General features: G+C 40.5%; 2 protein-coding genes across 4 annotated transcripts in view; both read left to right on the top strand.

Annotated features, from left to right (window-relative positions):
- Positions 1 to 13,396, top strand: part of LOC124012917 (scrapie-responsive protein 1-like) — a 29,776-nt gene extending 16,380 nt beyond the window's left edge. The window contains exons 1-3 of one of the 3 annotated variants that reach the window (XM_046326973.1): positions 5,467 to 5,682; positions 11,111 to 11,368; positions 12,221 to 13,396. In XM_046326973.1, the coding sequence (XP_046182929.1) occupies positions 11,121 to 11,368; positions 12,221 to 12,275 (303 nt within the window). In that variant the 5' untranslated portion in view covers positions 5,467 to 5,682; positions 11,111 to 11,120 and the 3' untranslated portion in view covers positions 12,276 to 13,396. Of the gene's footprint in view, positions 1 to 5,466; positions 5,683 to 10,001; positions 10,841 to 11,110; positions 11,369 to 12,220 lie in introns of those variants that run through there. The other 2 variants (XM_046326974.1, XM_046326975.1) reach the window with 2 other exon arrangements.
- A 3,925-nt stretch (positions 13,397 to 17,321) lies between these two features.
- LOC124012086 (high mobility group protein B2-like) lies at positions 17,322 to 19,656 on the top strand. The gene is made up of 5 exons (XM_046325478.1): positions 17,322 to 17,472; positions 18,256 to 18,417; positions 18,599 to 18,750; positions 18,845 to 19,019; positions 19,136 to 19,656. The coding sequence occupies exons 2-5, from the start codon at positions 18,268 to 18,270 to the stop codon at positions 19,301 to 19,303; spliced, it is 645 nt and encodes a 214-aa protein (XP_046181434.1). The 5' UTR covers positions 17,322 to 17,472; positions 18,256 to 18,267; the 3' UTR covers positions 19,304 to 19,656.
- Positions 19,657 to 20,095: the final 439 nt, after the last annotated feature.

Genomic DNA, 20,095 nt, shown 5'->3' with positions numbered 1-20,095 from the left:
ATCTTGTCATTTTTGGATGGATTACGTTGTATAGCACTTTTCCCAAGGTCTGAATGTTTTTTCAAAACCTATCAATAAATCCAATTTCCCATAGACTTAACAACAATGATCTTGCATTTCTTATTTTCTCCTCTCGCCCTCTACACTACAGCCAACCAACCAACCAGTCAGAAGTGAAACAGTCAAACGGAAGACTATGGAACCATGGAGATGCGGCAAGACCAGCATATCACCATTCTGTCCATAATAATCAACTCGAATATGTAGGCTACATATTGTTTGAGAAATTCATTTGTGAGTTAAAGGGACAGTCTTCACTTGAAACAATTACAAAGTGGATACCCTGTATCTAAAGCTGAGGGAAGAGCATGGAGAAATGTAACCACTCTAAAATGCATAGATAGCGCGTTGGATGCAAGGACTGACCACCCAAGATATCAAAATAGTTTTAAGCATGTTCTGTAGCTAAATATGTGTAAACCAATACAATTTGATTTGGTTTATTTGTTTACATTTGCAATGTTTACAAACAAGTTTATATTTTGGTTCTGATGGGGTAGGACAGTTGAACTAAGCTTACGAGGCATTTATACGTTATATTCTTCAAGAATCAATGGGCAACGGGTATTCACACACCCCTTGACTTTTTACACATTTTATTGTGTTACAAAGTGGGATTCAAATTCAAAATTACTTGTATTTTTTTTGTCAACGACCTACACAAAATACTGTAACATTTGTTTAAAAAATGTATGGAAAATAAAACACAAATGTATTTTGATTAGCTAAGTATTCAACCCCCTGAGTCAATACATGTTAGCAACACATTTGACAGCTGTGTGCAATAATAATAACATGATGCAGCCACCGCCATGCTTGAAAATATGAAGAGCGGTACTCAGTGATGTGTTGTGTTGGATTTGCCACAAACATGCAGTAATGTTTTGTATTCAGGACAAAAGTAACATTTCTTTGCCACATTTTTCTGCAGTATTATAGTGCCCTGTTGCAAACATGATGCATGTTTTAGAATATTTGTATCATGTACAGGCTTCCTTATTTTCACTGTCCTTTAGCATTTAGGTTAGTATTGTGGAGTAACTACAATATTGTTGATCCATTTCTCCTATCACAGCCATTAAACTCTGTAACTGTTTTAAAGTCACCATTGGCCTCATGGTGAAATCCTTGAGCTGTTTCTTTCCTCTCCGGCAACTGAGTTAGGAATGATGCCTGAATCCTTTTAGTGACTGGGTGTATTGATACACCATCTAAAGTGTAATTCATAACTGCCCAATGTTCAAAGGGATATTCAACGTCTGCCTATTTGTTTTACCCATCTACCAATAAGTGCCCTTCTTTGCAAACCATTGGAAAACCTCCCTGGTCTGTGTGGTTGAATCTGTGCATAACATTCACTGCTTGACTAAGGGGCCTTACAGATAATTGTATGTGTGGGGGTACAGAGATGAGGTAGTCATTTAAAAGTCATGTTAAACACTATTATTGCACACAGAGTGAGTCAATGCAACTTATTGTGTGACTTGTTAAGCAAATTTGAACTCCTGAACTAATTTAGGCTTGCCATAGCAAAAGGGGTTGAATACTTATTTTGACGCAAGACATTTCAGCTTTTCCTTTTTAATTAATTTGTAAACATTTCTAAAAACATAATTCCACTTTGAGATTATGGTGTATTGTGCGTACATCAGTGACAAAAAAATCTCAATTGAATCCATTTCAAATTCAGGCTGTAACACAACAAAATGTTGAAAAAGTCAAGGGGTGGGAATACTTTCTGAAGGAACTGTATCAATCATTTGTAAATACACAAATGGATGTAGGATCTCAATTTGAGCCAGTTTGATGCAGCATGAAAATAATCATGCAGCAACAAGAAATGTGAATTATGTGGATTATAATTAACCAACATTTTTTGTTGGGGTTGATAGATTTTTCTTAGGGCAAATCAAGTCTGATATTTCTAAATTAAGATCCTACATCTGTAGCAACTGCAGATTACCCCTTAAACATATAATGCATAATCATGCATAACAACTTATTATAGAAGGTAACAACATAATAAAGGCATTCAACTTTTCTCTAATGAATATGACAAACTCTGTGAAGTTGCCAGTGTGAAAATGTACCACAAGATGGTGCTATATCACTAACAATCACTTGAAGAGTACTGGTAGCCTCAATCAATATCATTTACACTGAACAAAAATGTAAATGCAACATGTAAAGTCCTGGTTCCATGTTTCATGAGCTGAAATTAAAAGTCTCTGAACTTTTCGATATGCACAGTTAGCTTATTTCTCTCAAATGTTGCGCAGAAATCTGTTTACATACCTGTTTGTGAGCATTTCAACTTTGCCAAGATCATCCATCCACCAAACAGGTGTGGCATATCAAGAAGCTGATTAAACAGCATGATCATTACACAGGTGCACCTTGTGCTGGCGACAATAAAAGGCCACTTTAAAATGTGCAGTTTTGTCACACTAACACAATGCAACAGATGCAGATGCATCCATTGCCGTTTCCACTTAAAGTAAATCAAGCGGTATTTACTTTGTGTTATACAGCTACCGAAAACTGAGAAACGGCCTTTCAGGGCTCTGAGAGTATATCATACTCAATAAAAGATGGCATTTTGCGGTTGATGCTTAATGATGTAATTGACACTGTAGATTGGTGTTTCATGCTCTTCTATGGATGGGCCTTGTTTCATTGGAGGATCAGATGGGTTGATGTTAAGAATAGTTTATTAAAACACATTTTATATTTTGATTGGCCTGTAGTAGCTCAATAAGTATGGAAGACCAGGGATGGTTGTAACACAGGATAGTTGTAACACTCAATATCTCCAATCAGGAACAAGCTAGAATCGTGTGACTCACTGCACATGCTCAGTTTATTTCTCAACCCTCATGAAGAAGCAAGTGGTAAGAAAGTACCCTTTTCACCAAATTTGTTTTTGTGATGGCATCACCTGCTTTGTAGTTAGAGTCACCAAACTTATATAAGGTTTATAACCCGGGTGTGTAGATATGTTTGGTGTATAGTGAACATAAATATCAAATGCAACATGTAAAGCTTTGGTCCCATGTTTCATGAGCTGAAATAAAAGATCCTAGAAGTTATCCATCTGCACAAAAAGCTTATATCTCTCAAATCCTGTGCACAAATGTGTTTACATCCCTGTTAGTAAGCGTTTCTCCTTTGCCAAGATAATCCATCCACCTGACAGGTATAGCATACCAAGAAGCTGATTAAACAGCACAGGTGCACCTTGTGCTGGGGGCAATAAAAGGCCACTTTAAAATGTGCCATTTTACCACACAACACAATGCCACAGATAACTCAAGTTTTGAGGGAGCGTGCAATTGACATGCTGACTGCAGGAATGTCCACCGAAGCTGTTGCTAGAGAATTTAATGTTAATTTCTCTACCATAAGCCGCCTCCAACGTCATTTTAGAGAATTTGGCAGTACTTCGAACCGGCCTCACAGCGGCAGACCACGTATAACCACGCAAGCCCACTAGTCGGTAACGATGCTGAACTGCAGTCAAGACCCTGGTGGAGACAGCGAGCACGCAGATGAGCGTCCCTGAGACAGTTTCTGACCGTTTGTGCAGTAATTCTTCGGTTGTGCAAACCCACAGTCATAAGCTGTCATCAAACCCACAGTCATCAGCTGTCCGGGTGGCTGGTCTCAGATGATCCCACAGGTGAAGAAGCCGGATGTGGAGGTCTTGGGCTTGCGTGGTAATACGTGGTCTGCAGCTGTGAGGCCGGTTCGAAATACTGCCAAATTCTCTAAAATGACGTTGGAGGCGGCTTATGGTAGAGAAATTCACATTAAATTCTCTAGCAACAGCTTCAGTGGACATTCCTGCAGTCAGCATGTCAATTGCACGCTCCCCCAAAACTTGAGTTATCTGCGGCATTGTATTGTGTGGTAAAACGGCACATTTTAAAATGGCCTTTTATTGTCCCCAGCACAAGGTGCACCTGTGCTGTTTAATCAGCTTCTTGGTATGCTATACCTGTCAGGTGGATGGATCATCTTGGCAAAGGAGAAACGCTTACTAACAGGGATGTAAACACATTTGTGCACAGAATTTGAGAGATATAAGCTTTTTGTAGAGATGGATAACTTCTAGGATCTTTTATTTCAGCTAATAAAACATGGGACCAACATTTATATGTTGTGTTTATATTTATGTTCACTATACATCAAACATATCTACACACACTGGTTATAAAGCTCATATACGTTTGGTGAATCTAACTACAAAGCAGGTGATGCCATCAGAAAAACATATTTGGTTAAAAAAAGTACTTTCTTACCTCTTGCTTCTTCATGAGGGTTGAGAACTAAACTGAGCATGTGCAGTGAGTCACATGATTCTAGCTTGTTCCTGATTGGAGATATTGAGTGTTACAACTATCCTGTGTTACAACCATCCCTGGTCTCCCATACTTATTGAGCTACTACAGGCCAATCAAAATATAAAATGTGTTTTAATAAACTATTCTTAACATCAACCCATCTGATCCTCCAATGGAACAAGGCCCATCCATAGAAGAGCATGAAACACCAATCTACAGTGTCAATTACATCATTAAGAGTCAACCGCAAAATGCCATCTTTTATTGAGTATGATATACTTCAGAGCCCCAAAAGGCCATTTCTCAATTTTCGGTAGCTGTATAATACAAAGTAAATACCGCTTGATTTGTTTTAAGTGGAACTGCAACGGATAAAACTGTGCTGCCGTCCAATAAGAAGCAATTGATTTAACACACGAAGTAGATGATTACATTTGGCTGTGACGGTTACTTTCACAGCCAACCAGCTCTATCAGCAGTCAGTGGAGCTCCTCTGCGTGTCAACAAGGAAAGGAGCCAAGTCAAGGCAAAGGTTACAGCTATAGAGAAACTTGCATTTCCCTTCCAACTGGTTCATTTACTGCATGCATCACTTGCATTTCATTATACCCAGACAGACACTCCATTTAAACAGTACGAGCATCCAGCACATCTGATTGCAACACTCACAGCAATTCAGATGCTTTAGAGAATTTCAGTGAAAGGCAACATTCAGTATCAGGCATTCGTTCATTCGCTCTTGGATGTTTCTCTATTGAAATGCAAAATGGCTGATATACAACCAATTAAAAGAAAAGAAAAAACACATTGAAAACACATATACTAAAAATGTAGCCTACTACTTCAAGCCTGCTAAATTGGAATTATACATGATTCTGGATGTGAACAAACGCTGCTTGTCCGCTAGACTTTAAAACCATGATTCAGACAGACCCCGTTCATGTACTTTTCCACAGCATATATGAACTAAATCTGTCTGAGACTGAGAGGTTTGGTTTGGATCACTCCCCAATGCTGGCCTCCTCTCTTAGCCCTCTAACGTACTTGCATGTATGCATGGCGTTATTTTCGTCCTTGTGCAGAGTGCGGACTTAATCAATGCCCTTGGTTATTTCTCTGGTTTACAGGCTGAGAGGAGAGAGGGGAGAGATGGTCATACTCTTAGCATGGGGTAGAGTAGGGATAAAGACTCCTCTGTTTTCTGTTTTATACTTACTAAATGTACCCAATGAAAACGGGTCAGAAGCTACTGCCGTTCCTGGGGAGAGTACTAAATAAGGTAGGGGCTAATTTAATCAGCAGATAATGTTATGTAATTGGAAATATAATAATGTTGGGGAGTTATAAGTAAATTAACACCAGTTATAACTAATGATGATTGATTAATTATTATAATTCGATGATTAAAAAATAATAATTCGTTTTCGATTTCGATTATTTGGGTTGAATGCTGTAACAACACAGAATAAAACAATTAATAAAAGTACCATGATGGTAGTGACTGCCCATTACTGCTTATCACTTATTAACCATAATGTTAATGTTCACATGTTCACATTACATTATAATGTTCACATTACTTTAATAACATATTTCAGTTGTTGTGTATATTTCATTGGTTTTATTTTATAATTGTATTATTTAATACCAAGTCATCATCTCATCCCTACAGAGCTGCTGAATATTCTGTCTGACAAAATCACTCATTTGTATCTCTTCGGATTAAATAAGGCATACTTCTATGACTGAATACGAACTTTCGATCACTTAGATCAGTGTTTTTCCGGTAGCGATACCCTGTCAAGCATCAGCTGCTCTCTAAATCCCCTCACGATCGCGCATTCTTCTGCGGTTTACCGTAGCAGGCACAAAGAAAAGATAGACAGGACAAGTAGATGCGCAGTGGATTATGGTCATTGTCGTTAATTACTACGATTTACGCTCTGAAATATACAATATCTCGAGAAACTGCCATTTGTGCATTGACCTCGCAGAAAAAAATCGAACGAAATGGAATTCAAATAATTCAACCCAAATGTCGGTTAATTGCTCAGGACTAGTTATAACTGCAATGTACAGAAGGGAAGTTTATAAGGCTGCAATCACACAGTCATGAAGAGGGCAAGACAAAACCTATTCCCCCTCAGGAGATTTAAAAGATTTGGCATGGGTCCTCAGATCCTCAAAAGGTTCTACAGCTGCACCATCGAGAGCATCCTAACTGGTTGCATCACTGCCTGGTCTGGCAACTGCTCCGACCGCAAGGCATGACAGAGGGTAGTGCAAACGGCCCAGTACATCACTGGGGCCAAGCTTCCTGCCATCCAGAAACTATACCAGGTGGTGTCAGAGGTAGACCCTAAAAATTGTCAAAGACTCCAGCCACCGTAGTCATAGACTGTTCTCCCTGCAACTGCATGGCAAGTGGTACCGGAGCGCCAAGTCTAGGTCAAAGAGGCTTCTAAACAGCTTCTACCCCCAAGCCATAAGACTCCTGAATATCTAATCAAATGGCTTCCCAGACTATTTGCATTGCACCCCCCCCCCTTTTTTTTTTTTACATCGCTTCTACTCTCTGTTGTTATCATCTATGCATAGTCACTTTAATAACTCTACATACATGTACAGTTGAAGTCGGAAGTTTGCATACACTTTAGGCAAATACATTAAACTCAGTTTTTCGCAATTCCTGACATTTAATCTTAGTAAAGATTCCCTGTCTTAGATCAGTTAGGATCACCACTTTATTTTAAGAATGTGAAATGTCAGAATAATAGTAGAGATAATTATTTATTTCAGCTTGTATTTCTTGAATCACATTCCCAGTGGTTCAGAAGTTTACATACACTCAATTAGTATTTGGTAGCATTGCCTTTAAATTGTTTAACTTGGGTCAAACATTTTGGGTAGCCTTCCACAAGCTCCCACAATAAGTTGGGTGAATTTTGGTTCATTCCTCCTGACAGAGCTGGTGTAACTGAGTCAGGTTTGTAGGCCTTCTTGCTCGCACACACGTTTTCGGTTCTGCCCACACATTTTTTTTATAGGATTGAGGTCAGGGCTTGTGATGGCCACTCCAATACCTTGACTTTGTTGTCCTTAAGCCATTTTGCCACAACTTTGGAAGTATGCTTGAGGTCATTGTCCATTTGGAAGACCCATTTGCGACATAGCATTAATTTCCTGACTGATGTCTAGAGATGTTGCTTCAATATATCCACATCATTTTCCGTCCTCATGATGCCATCTATTTTGTGAAGTGCACCAGACCCTCCTGCAGCAAAGCACCCCCACAACATGATGCTGCCGCCACCTCTGGAATTGATTTGCACTTTTTGGACCAAAGTATGTTCATCTCTAGGAGACAGAACGCATCTCCTTCCTGAGCGGTATGACGGCTGCGTGGTCCCATGGTGTTTATACTTGCGTACTATTGTTTGTACCGATGAACGTGGTACCTTCATGCGTTTGGAAATTGTTCTGTCATCTGTATTATTTTTTAACTGCATTGTTGGTTATGGTCTCATAAGTAAGCATTTCACTGTAAGGTCTACCTACACCTATTTTATTCGGCGCATTTGATTCGGTCATGTTATGGGTGTGCTTGTAATAGTTAAGAATTGGGGGGGTTCAGGATTTTTTTAAAAGGAATGGAGCTAAGCACAGGACTATTCCTAGAGGAAAACATTGTTCTGTCTGCTTTTCACCAGACACCGGGAGCTGAATTCACCTTTCAGCAGGAGAATAACCTAAAACACAAGACCAAATCTATATTGGAGTTGCTCATGTAACAGTATAATTTTAAACCGTCCCCTCGCCCATACCCGGGCGCGAACCAGGGACCTTCTGCACACAACAACAGTCACCCTCGAAGCATCGTTACCCATCGCTCCACAAAAGCCACGGCCCTTGCAGAGCAAGGGGAACTACTACTTCAAGGTCTCAGAGCAAGTGACGTAACCGATTGAAACGCTATTTAGCGCACACCGCTAACTAAGCTAGCCGTTTCACATCCGTTACACTCACCCCCCTTTTGACCTTCCTCCTTTTTTTCCGCAGCAACCAGTAATCCGGGTCAACAGCATCAATGTAACAGTATAATTTTAAACCGTCCATCCCCTCGCCCATACCCGGGCGCGAACCAGGGACCCTCTGCACACATCGACAACAGTCACCTCTCGAAGCATCGTTACCCATCGCTCCACAAAAGCCGCGGCCCTTGCAGAGCAAGGGGAACTACTACTTCAAGGTCTCAGAGCAAGTGCCGTAACCGATTGAAACGCTATTTAGCGCACACCGCTAACTAAGCTAGCCGTTTCACATCCGTTACACTCACAAAGCAGACGGAGTCTCAACTTACTGTTGAGAGTTAGAATTGTACAATTGGTGAATTTTCGAAATTTGGTTGTGCATCAGCAGTTTTCCTCTTCTTATATGTCACTCACTGACAGTCACTCGATTAGTCAAATCAAATTAATTTGTCACATACACATGGTTAGCAGATGTTAATGCGAGAGTAGCGAAATGCTTGTGCTTCTAGTTCCGACAATGCCGTGATAACCAACGAGTAATCTAACCTAACAATTCAGTCACTCAATTAGTCGATATCAGTTAACATTTTGAAGATTGGTAAATTAGTCAAATTAGTCTAGCCAAGTATTTTAACTTTTAGTAATCATGGCTGAATTGCGTGCCCAGGGACCCTGACCTCCAGGGGGCCCCCATTGATTTTATTAATCACGCTCACTCAGATATCATATCTCTTAATAAATGTAACTAAATGTCATCTAAAATGTAATCTACGTAATCACCAAAACAAATTATGTATCATGAGGGCCATAAGTAATGTTGCCTCCTCCAAGAAAGAAATCTCACCTTTCTGATAAAAATAGTTATAAATTGCTGAGGTGTAGTCACTTTTGAGGACACAAGCTCAAGTACACAAGTAAAAATATGATTCTTATTTTGTATGTATTTCCTATTCAACAAAACTGTATGAATAACGCTTGAAATATAGTATAATGAAATTATAAAAATAATAACTATAAGATTTCACCTTCCTTATAACTGTAAAATACATATTTGTATGTATTAGAGTATTAGATCAAATATGCAGGTCTCTCTTGATCAAAACGTCTGCCCCCACCGCTATGAACGTCACACAAGAGAGTTCTGGCTTGGCTTCCTGAACTCGCCTTTTATCTTACTATTGTCTGTCTAGGACAAACAAAAAGTGTTTTTTTTGTTTAAAAACGAGTAATGTTTTTAAATTACTGTAATAAAGTTGGTTATAAATCGATTTCTGAACGTGCTCGAGCGACGAAACTACTCTATCCTGTTGCGCTACGATGTCAGGATTTTAAGGCATGTGCTTTGTCAGTGGCTGTGATGTATGGTTTAGCCAGGAGTTGATGGACTGTCGGAAGAGCGAATGAAATGGTAGGAGGGACGTCCCAGCTTCAAGTGGTGTCAGATTTCACATCATAAACGAAGATTATGGATATACATGTCTCGCTGTCTTGACAATGTTGTCAACGAAGCCGTACGGTGTGCTGTCTAGATCCCGCCTATTATTTATTTTGATTGGTGGATACATATAATTACTGTAATCTCTTTTGAAAATTCGACGTCAACTGCCTGTATTCAATGGATACAGACGCTACATTTACTGGCCTCATGTAATGAATATGCATAGCCATCTCGAGACAACACCCATATAAAGTGTTTTTTTTCTAAAAATTTCCGGGATGTCACGTGCCCTGCTTATATCAATTTAACCACTCGAAAACTATTACTGGATTAAATAAACCTACCATAGCAAATAAGCCATAAATGTTTTTGGTTGACCAAATTCAACACTCTCAACTCTTTGCTTGGTGGGCGAAACAACGAAAAAACGCCACCTACTGAAAGGAGACATCTTTCCGCCGAGTTGGGCATCTCTATTCCTCTTCCTCTCTGTCCTAAATCACACAGGCGGAACAGATACACAAATGAGTCGTTATGAACCCGCGTTACCGCTCGATGCAAGCCATTTTGATCTACGGTGTCCACAGGTCGATTTTATAAGCGAACGTGTCTGTCGGAACCGGTACCAGAACCACGCAGGTCCTCTATGCGTGGGACTTTACATCTTTAACATGGCATAAATCATGGCAAAATGTATCCAATTGCAGGAAATGAGCTTTTAAACTGCACAGCCCATAATAAAATGTGTAGAATTGCAGGACATTGCAATAAACAGTTCTGTAAAGCAAACATATTTGTTTGCGTTTTGTTAATAAATAAATAAATATTCTAACAGACCCCGCTGTACATATTAAAGGTTTTCATCTCGGTGCTGAGTTAATGTGTAGTGGCAAATTGTAGATCTATAGGCTACGTGTTTTGTTGATCAACTGAGGTAAATTAAGCTACAGCAACCAATGTGATAATGGGTGGGTACATATTTGTCTGTATTCGCTCTCCTCCAAATAGCATTTTAGATTTGTTTTATTTGATAGAAATGCAATATAAACTTTCAAAAAATGTCCCTCCACCCCCTCTGGACCTTACTAAAACTCAGACCCTGCTTATGGCCCTACTGGGAATACATTTTTTGTCGGTTGGATTTGTAGTCAATGTTAAAATGTGTGTAGCTATTAATGACTGCGGTGACTTTGGAGACATACTAACCAATTATATACATTATGTCGTCCTATTTACAGCTTGATCAAAATGAAGGCACTACTCATTGCTGCAATTCTCTTGGTTGGACTGTTGGCAATGGGCAGCGAGGCCATTCCATCAAACCGCTGGTCCTGCTACAAGAAAGTCTTGAAGGACAGGGACTGTCGCAATGTTGGCATCTCCAACGGAGTTGCGACCATGCGACCCATCGATTCCCTGCAGAACCATTTCTGGGAGGGGAACAAATGCGACATGGTGTGCTACTGTAACTTCAGTGAGCTCCTCTGCTGCCCAAGGTACAGCAATTCCATTCTCCGCCAGTAGGCGGCGCCCATGTTCAGCACACATATACAGTCCATGTTAATACAGTTCTGGAACAGTGGATGGCTCTGTGGTGCTGTTATGTGCACTGGAGGCCGAATGGAGGCCGGCGGGCAATTATAGTTGGGAACGAATTGGATCCAGTCACAGGCTGCCCAGTGAACACTGCCTACATTGTGATTATCATAAGCCACCTATTAATACAGGCAGGCACGTGTGCTGCCTTGCAGTGAGCTGTGATGTGGAGTTGACTTTTGTTTCACTGGTCAGTTAAAAGGTCATTCGTGCTGTTTTTACATCATGGCCTTTGCTTGTGTAATGCAAATACGCTATGGCTAGGCCTATGCATTTAGGCTGTTTTTACGTCATGGCCTTTGCTCGTGTAATGCAAATACGCTATGGCTAGGCCTATGCATTTAGGCTGTTTTTACATCATGGCCTTTGCTTGTGTAATACAAATACGCTATGGCTAGGCCTATGCATTTAGGCTGTTTTTACGTCATGGCCTTTGCTCGTGTAATGCAAATACGCTATGGGTAGGCCTATGCATTTAGGCTGTTTTTAGTCAGCTGTTGACTACAGATAAGTGTTTTTCCTTTAAAGAGGCACTATATGCCTGGTTATCAAACAGATACACGGAGCTTATCAGTTTGCAATCACAGTTGATCAGGTTATCACTTTAAAATAATGCCATTCTTGACTAGATGCTTCCTTCATTAACTAGGCCATTCTCTCCTGAATCACATGGTCCATCCACCATAGTCTTGGATTCCAGGCTAACAGGGCAAACTACTAAACACATGTTTTTATTTTTCATGTTGTTCCAGGGATGTCTTCTTTGGACCCAAAATCTCCTTTATAATTCCATGCAAAACCATCTGAGCCATCAGTCGTTTGAATGGACAGTGAACACGGACGGTGCAATCTTCTGAATTGAAACAAGAGTAAAGAGTAAATGGGGCCAAGGGGGATCGGCCCATCCATTCCGGACTACAGAATTACATGCATTTCATTCTTCACTTGGAGAGAGCTACAACAACGACAAGTTCAGAAGGCTGGAGCTAAAACAAAAGCACAAGCTTTGAAGCTGAAAAGAAAGAGGCCCATCTTTCACAATACATGGGCCTACAAATAAAATAGATTATTTTCAGTCTCAAATACAGCACCCAGTATATTTAGTATCTGTGAAGACAATTCAATAAATGCAACCAGTGTCCCTTCTTTGCCAAGGCTACAGTTCAACACTTGTATATCTGACTTGGCAGACCCTTCATTTGGCATTTGCAATGATGTGACACCCCCATTATCTACACCCAAACGTAAACAGATAGTTGTAGTACAGTAATACCACGAGTGTGCCTTTATATTGAGTTGTTGCACATCCATAAATATTATTCAATAGTTAATAGTATGCTATTCATGAAAGACATTCCATGTTATATTCAAGGCTATTAAATGCCATAAATGTCAGCAGGATCATAAAATGTGATGTGATGAGCCTATGAAAGTTGATTTTACATGGCTGAAACAAGTAGGCTGTTCAACTGTGTTGTAAATGTCTTTGCAAAATGATTATAGTACTGTGTGTGTTACTAGGCCTAACTAACTGTAAGTCCTTCTGGATCAGAGTGTCTGCTAAATGACTAAAATGTGAATAACATAGCACTACAGATCACCTAGACTGGTGGAGCTGTTTAAACAAGTTGTTCTACTGCTCCATGACATCTCCCTGTACTTATCCAATGATTTTGTGTCAATTACAACACTGTATGTGAGACTATTAGTAAACAGATCGGTTTGAGTGTTATTTTGCCTGCAGGCCTTACTTGTTGTATTATGTATGGAACCACCTTTGTAGCTCATGTTTCCTTTGTGAGCTTGTTATGTTTCAGTTTGTTGTTGATAAACATGCTTTTGTCAGTCAGTTGCAAAACATCACTGATTAATATTGTTGTAATTAGAAGAGATTGTTCTACTGCTCTATGTAAACAAACTCAATTAAGGCTCTTGAGTGGATAAGATTTATTCACGGATTCACTGTTATTCTCAGTCACTGATAATAGATTCCAGTAACTGTAGAATAGGCCCACAGTGAAGGATGTCAAATCGCACAAATGCATCTCACCATTATATATATATTAATATATATATTTTTTTACCTTTATTTAACTCAGCAAGTCAATTAAGAACAAATTCTTATTTACAATGACGGTCTACACCGGCCAAACCCGGATGACTCTGATCCTGTTGTTCGCCGCCCTATGGAACTCCCAACTGGAACCAGGGTGTCTGTAGTGACGCCTCAAGCACTGAGATGTAGTGCCTTAGACCGCTGTGCCACTCGGGAGCCCAAAATACTTCACTACTTCAGTCCTCAGTTCAAAGTCAACACACATAAACAACCCATAAACTGCTATCCTGTTTTTTCCCTATGTCTAAAATCATATACAAGTTGAGACAAATCAATCCACTGTTTGCAATGTAACTCGTGCGAAAAACTCAGCACTGAAGATGGTAATTGGAGAGGAACCTGCACTTTCCTGCCATCTTTAATACCTATGTTGACACCCTGTGGATAAAGTCATCTGCTTCCCACAATGAGGATCCAGTGTGAATAGGATATTGGGTCCTGTGAGTATGTGAAAGGGTGTTTTGTCAGTTGGGCCCATTGGTAAACAACTGGGGGGCTTACAGTTTTATGCTAATGCTGATGGTCTTGTCAGCTCCTTTTGCTAGTGAGGCTATGTGCTTTTACTATGGTGCTGGGTGAGAACGGCTGTGTTGGTGAGGCTAGAAAGGAAACCTTGAGCATCTACTTTACATCTTTTGTCTTGTGACCTTATCTTTCATTTGATATCTAACCATTTGGTATGCTATTTGTTCACATTTACTATAGGTTAGCCACACATTCACCTGTCATTGTTTTTTACAGTGCTTAATTGTGACTTTCCAATTTGCCCAGCTACTGGTGGTAGGCCTCTGGGGTGGCAGGTAGCCTATCAGTTAAGAGTGTTAGGCCAGTAATCGAAAGGTCACTGGTTTGAATCCCTGTGCCGACTAGATAAAAAATCTGTCTGTGCCCTTGAGTAAGGCACTTAACCCTAATTGCTCCAAGGTTGCCATCAATAATGGCTTATCCTTGGCTGTGACCCCAAGATCCAAGGGTGACTCGGGGGGAATGGGATATGCAAAAATAAAATTTGTACATGTGTGAAATAGGACCAACCTAATTATAATTAACATGAGTCACTTGTTGGCAAGCGTAAACAAGGGCCTACTATGTCATAAGCATACTACTATGTTGGTGCTATGGAATGAGAATAAAAAACTTTACTGTACTGGGAGATCCTTGGACCTTCTAGGAATCTTCCTCTCCAAGTGCAGCTGCTATGGCGGCATTCAACATAGTGGCAACATGGACGCTCAGCCTCATTGACACTTGAGCAGCTGAGGCCTGCAGGAGAAAAGCCACTCACAATAAATCTTGACATACAACCCCAACAACTCTGTTTACTTTTTCTCCTCCTGACACACTTAAACCGGTTTGAGCTGAACTGTTCCAGTTCCGCTGAGGCCCTGGCTGTGAGAAAGCAAAACAGAACAGGAGGAATGAAGCAGGGTTGTGACTTGATGGAGTACAGCTACGACCGGAAGTTACTTTTCAAAAGCATAACCGGTTAGCAGAGCATTATAGCTAACCTCTAACCCTTTTTCTAACCTTTCCTAAATCCCCTAACCTGCTAACTTAATTCTCCTGAACCTGCTGAATAAATTATCCTAACCTGCTACGAAAAAAGTCACTTCAGGTTGTAATTGTATAGGCTACCACCTAGTTTCTACCATGAAGCAGCCTGACTGAGAGAACAACAGTGAAGACGGCTGAACAATGTTAATGCTAGAAACAAAGTAGGCCCTTTTCATTTTTCAAGAGAAGTGCCATAGGTTTGTTTTAGGCTTACACTCTTACAAAAATAGTTCCAAAAGGGTTCTTTGGCTGTCCCCATAGGAGAACCCTTTCTGGTTCCAGGTAGAACTATTTGGGGTTATATGTAGAACCCTCTGTGTAAAGGGTTCTACATGGAACTCAAGAGGGATCTAACTGGAACCAAAAAGGGTTCTTCAAAGGGTTCTCCTATGGGGACAGCCAAAGAACCTGTTTAGGTTCTAGGTTCGAAGAGTGTAGAGCAAGGAGAAGTTCTCCATAAATTATTTAGACATTGGACTACTACTTTAATGTAGTAAATCTAGAAAACTGACCACAACAATTGACCACCAAGCTCGAGCTCGCCACACACCTGGACTAATTAGTTATAAACTGGGTACATGTATTGCTGATGCATCAAAATAGCTCAGGTATGTTGCCTAATAGGTCTATCTGAAATTGCAGCTAAGGACATGGGGACAGTAGCTAGCAAACACACATTGATTATGTGATAATGTACATCAATTTGTGAGAATAAATATTTGTCTGTAGTATTGATTGCTGCATTGATTGATTAGGGGAAATTATCATGCTGGCTGCAACCTGGTCTCAGAGCATTACGTATTATTTTGTACCCTCAATTTGGTATGATATGTTTACTTTCGTATGGTATGTATTAATTTGTGGATGTCCATCACCCATTTTGTATGATATGTTACACGTTACAATTCATATTATATTTAACAAATGCAAACGTACAATATGTTACGAATTTGTGAAATGAATATGTGAAACATACAATATGTTATGAATTAGCAAAGCAAATGATATGCTATGCATTCTAGCTAGGTGGCAAGGTGGCTAATGTTAGCTAGTCGGCTGACGTTACTAAGCTAGGGGTTAGGTTAAAGTTAGGATTAGCTAAAAGGGTTTTAAGGTTAGGTTTGGGGGAAGGGTTAGCTAACATTCTAAGTAGTTGCAAAGTAGCTAAAAAGTAGTACATAGTTGAAAAGTTGCTAATTAGCTAAAATGCTGAAGTTATCCATGATGAGATTTGAACTCACAACCTTTTGTGAGTTGCTAGACTTTCGCATTATACCCTACCCATTTTTGCCATAAGCAAAAATGTGCTTATGTAAGCATATCAAAAGAAACATCATACCAATTTGAGTAATCCGGATTTACATGTACTATGTTACGTCTAGTCTACGAGACCAGGCTACAACAATAGGCTAGGCTAGGCTATAGGCTTAACTAGGCTATATAAAGCTACTACTCGGCCAATATTGCAATGATATCCTGATTTAAGACCGTTGGAAAACAAAAGCTTCAGTCGCGTGGCGTGGCTTTACATCGCTACAGTGTCTTCGGCTCGGTAGTACAACACAAAGCGTGGGAGCACACGAGTCGCATCTGCACGCAGTTGACAGCTGTTCCCCTGCTAGCCTTTGTGCTCTTGTCCTACGGTTATGGTGGGGCTTGCTTTTACATTTCTGACTAGCGAGATGGACACTTGCACATGGAAACATGGCTGTGTGGGGTCTGTCTGTAGTAACGTTGTAACACTGTCTGAAATATTGAAAACGTTTTACACCTTTACATGAGTACATAGATTGGCTTAATTTTGCGTTTTATTTTCACCAATAACTGTTAATTTATATGGTTTCCTAAATTATCTGACAGGCTAGCAGTGGCAACGGATCCTGTTAATATGATCCTTGGGTCGTCACTACCAGCCCCATTTCAGTTAACATTTTAAATAGTTACGGTAGGTAGGTATGTAAGGTAAAGGTAGGGACGTCCCAATGATCTTGGTGGGAACGGGCATTCAACACACAACCAACCCCCTTCAAAGCGTTTAGGCTTTTGGCGCCGTCTATTTTAAATCCCCACTCCGGCCAATCACATGAGTTTCCAATTGAGCCGCCACAGACAACCATGATAGTCTCAAAATATAGACCTTCAGCCAATCCAAACACCGTTCATGCCCTGGGTCCCAGATTCAAATTGAAATGCGTAATTTCAGCCAACCGTATATGACAAGCGGGAGGAGCTCTAAAAACATTTAATCAAGTTTGTGCGAACTGTCTCCCACTCACAAAACAGTGCGAAGGACTTTACATTGGCACTCATTGTATTTGTGTGGCTGGATAATAGGTGAGTAAGGGAACTTCTACGCCCATCAAATCTTTCGTGGTTTTCTACATGTAAAGTTTGTTTTTGGAATGCTTTTGAACATAGGACAAAACCTCTCAAAAGCTTACTGGAGAATATGTTAACTTATTTTACTCAACTAAGCCAGCGAAGTTGTGAAGCGCGCGCTGTGATGCAGTTGCTATTTAGCTAGCTAACTTGATGCCCTAACACATTTTTAAATAATGTATTGCTTTGGTCGTAGCCAAGAATGTTCAGTATGATAAGGAACATTTTGAAAATGTTTTCCGTCCAGAAAATACTTTTTGGGTACTTCTTTCAGACATAACATGCTAACATCGTGCTAGGTAGTTGGCGATGTTGCACGATGCATTCCATACTTGCTGCCATTGAGCTAGCCTAGCTAGCGTCGTTACTAGACTAACTTTGATCAGCCTTGCAGAAATGGTTTAGGTAGCCTTTCGGTCTTTATTTCTGACTAACGGGTATCCTTCTGATGACCAATTTATCAACGAATAAATGATTTAATCCTACTTATTGCATTTTTTGGGAGACTTGGTTTAGGCGGGAAACAAAATGGAGGGACGCTTATTGTCCTAGCCGTATAGCCACAATGAAGCAGGAACTCAATCGGATTAACGCGGTTTCGCGTCCTTGGGCTGTCCGTGGAGTGGTTTGTGGGTCGTTTACTCGGTGGTACCATCCGAATACATACATCTAACGTTATTTATGTATTTTGAGATGTTGTTACATTTTTGCTTAATATTTTTTTTCTCCCCTTTTCAGAATATAGCAGCCATGCCGGGTAAAGATCCTAATAAGCCGAAGGGAAAGACTTCTTCCTATGCGTTCTTTGTTGCGACGTGCCGGGAAGAACACAAGAAAAAACACCCAGGAACTTCAGTGAACTTTTCCGAGTTCTCAAAGAAATGCTCAGAGAGGTGGAGGGTAAGTTCTGACTGAGCGGCCGCCATGTAAAAGTTGTTTTTTTCCGGGGGGCAAGGGGCGGGGCAAAGCAAAGCGTGATGACGAAACCGTTAGCAAATCAATGTATCAAATGGTGGGGATTTGTCCGCAACATGGATGCTTCAATGGGTGGTGTGACTAATGACGGTTTTTCCTTTTCCAGACCATGTCTGCAAAAGAGAAGGTGAAGTTTGAGGACATGGCCAAGGGTGACAAAGTCCGTTATGACAAGGACATGAAGGGTTATGTGCCCCCCAAGGGATCTAAGGCAGCAGGAAAGAGAAAGAAGGACCCCAATGCCCCCAAGAGGCCACCGTAAGTACTCCACCTATACAACTGTATCGATTTCTGTAGAGCTCTGTTCACATTTAGTTCAAAAATCGGTTCTCAACATTCTATCCCCGTTTAGTTCTGCATTTTTCGTGTTCTGTGCTGAACACCGTGGAAGAATCAAGGCTGATAACCCAGGCATGGGCATTGGAGACATCGCCAAGCAGCTGGGTCTGCTGTGGGGCAAGCAGACTCCCAAAGACAAGCAGCCACACGAAGCAAAGGCCGCCAAGCTGAAGGAGAAGTATGAGAAGGTAAGGTCCGCTCCAGAACCACTTCAACTGTCACTTATCATTACCGACTAGAACCGTTGTAGGTAACAGGTCACGAAAATCAAGTCTATTTTTGTTAACTGAATTGTTTGTTGTAGGATGTTGCTGCCTACAAGGCTAAGGGAGGCGCAGGTGCAACTGCTAAGAGTGGCCCCGGCAGGCCAGCTGTTGGCAAGAAGGCAGCGCCCATGGATGATGATGACGATGATGATGACGAAGAGGAGGATGATGATGAGGAAGAGGATGATGACGAGGATGACGACTAAACTGCCTGGAAACTTGAGCTGGAGTATTTGCAAAACAATGTGAACCTTACAATGTAACATTTATAGCATTTTGGATTTTTCAGAACATGTACAGTGATGTGCAATGGCTGCAATAATGCATACAGGGGTCATATTGTGCTGTCTTGTAAATTAACAGCTCTTATTCTCAAAGCACTGCTTGTTTTGTCTTTGGATGGTGGCATGTTCTTTTCCGCCCTATATTGATATCGTTTCCACTGCCGTTTTTAAGAAATGCAAGGAAAAAATGTGTAGACGTTTGCGACCCATTTTTAACGTGGAGTTTCAGTGTAGAATGATTTCTTTTTATAATAAAAATTTGTTTTGTATATTGATTAACTTCCTTGCCTTGTTGATGACAAGTTTAGGTGTGATTAGACAAGTCCAATTCAGAATTATCCCCCCCCCTTCTCTACGCCCCACTAACTGGTCTTTTAGATCTGATCATTTAAAAGCCCACGTGGTAGAAAATATCTGAATTGGCTGTGTAAAAGTAGCCAAATGTACTCCATGTTGGTTAGCTACTAGTTTCAACGTAGTGACCTATTAAATTGCACTAAAACTTCAATGGTATAGCTTAACTCAGGCAATTCATGAAGTATACTGAACAAAATAAATGCAACATGTTGGGTTTCATGAGCTGACAAGCTCATTTTCTGTGCATTTCTCCTTTGCCTAGATAATCCATCGACCTGTCATGTGGCATATTAAGCCAATGAATACATTAAAGGCCGCTCAAATGTGCAGTTTGTCAACACAATGCCACAAAGTTGG

Source organism: Oncorhynchus gorbuscha, linkage group LG24 (assembly GCF_021184085.1).
Source record: "Oncorhynchus gorbuscha isolate QuinsamMale2020 ecotype Even-year linkage group LG24, OgorEven_v1.0, whole genome shotgun sequence".
Lineage (NCBI taxonomy): Eukaryota > Metazoa > Chordata > Actinopteri > Salmoniformes > Salmonidae > Oncorhynchus > Oncorhynchus gorbuscha.
This window is presented reverse-complemented; position numbering and strand designations above follow the sequence as displayed.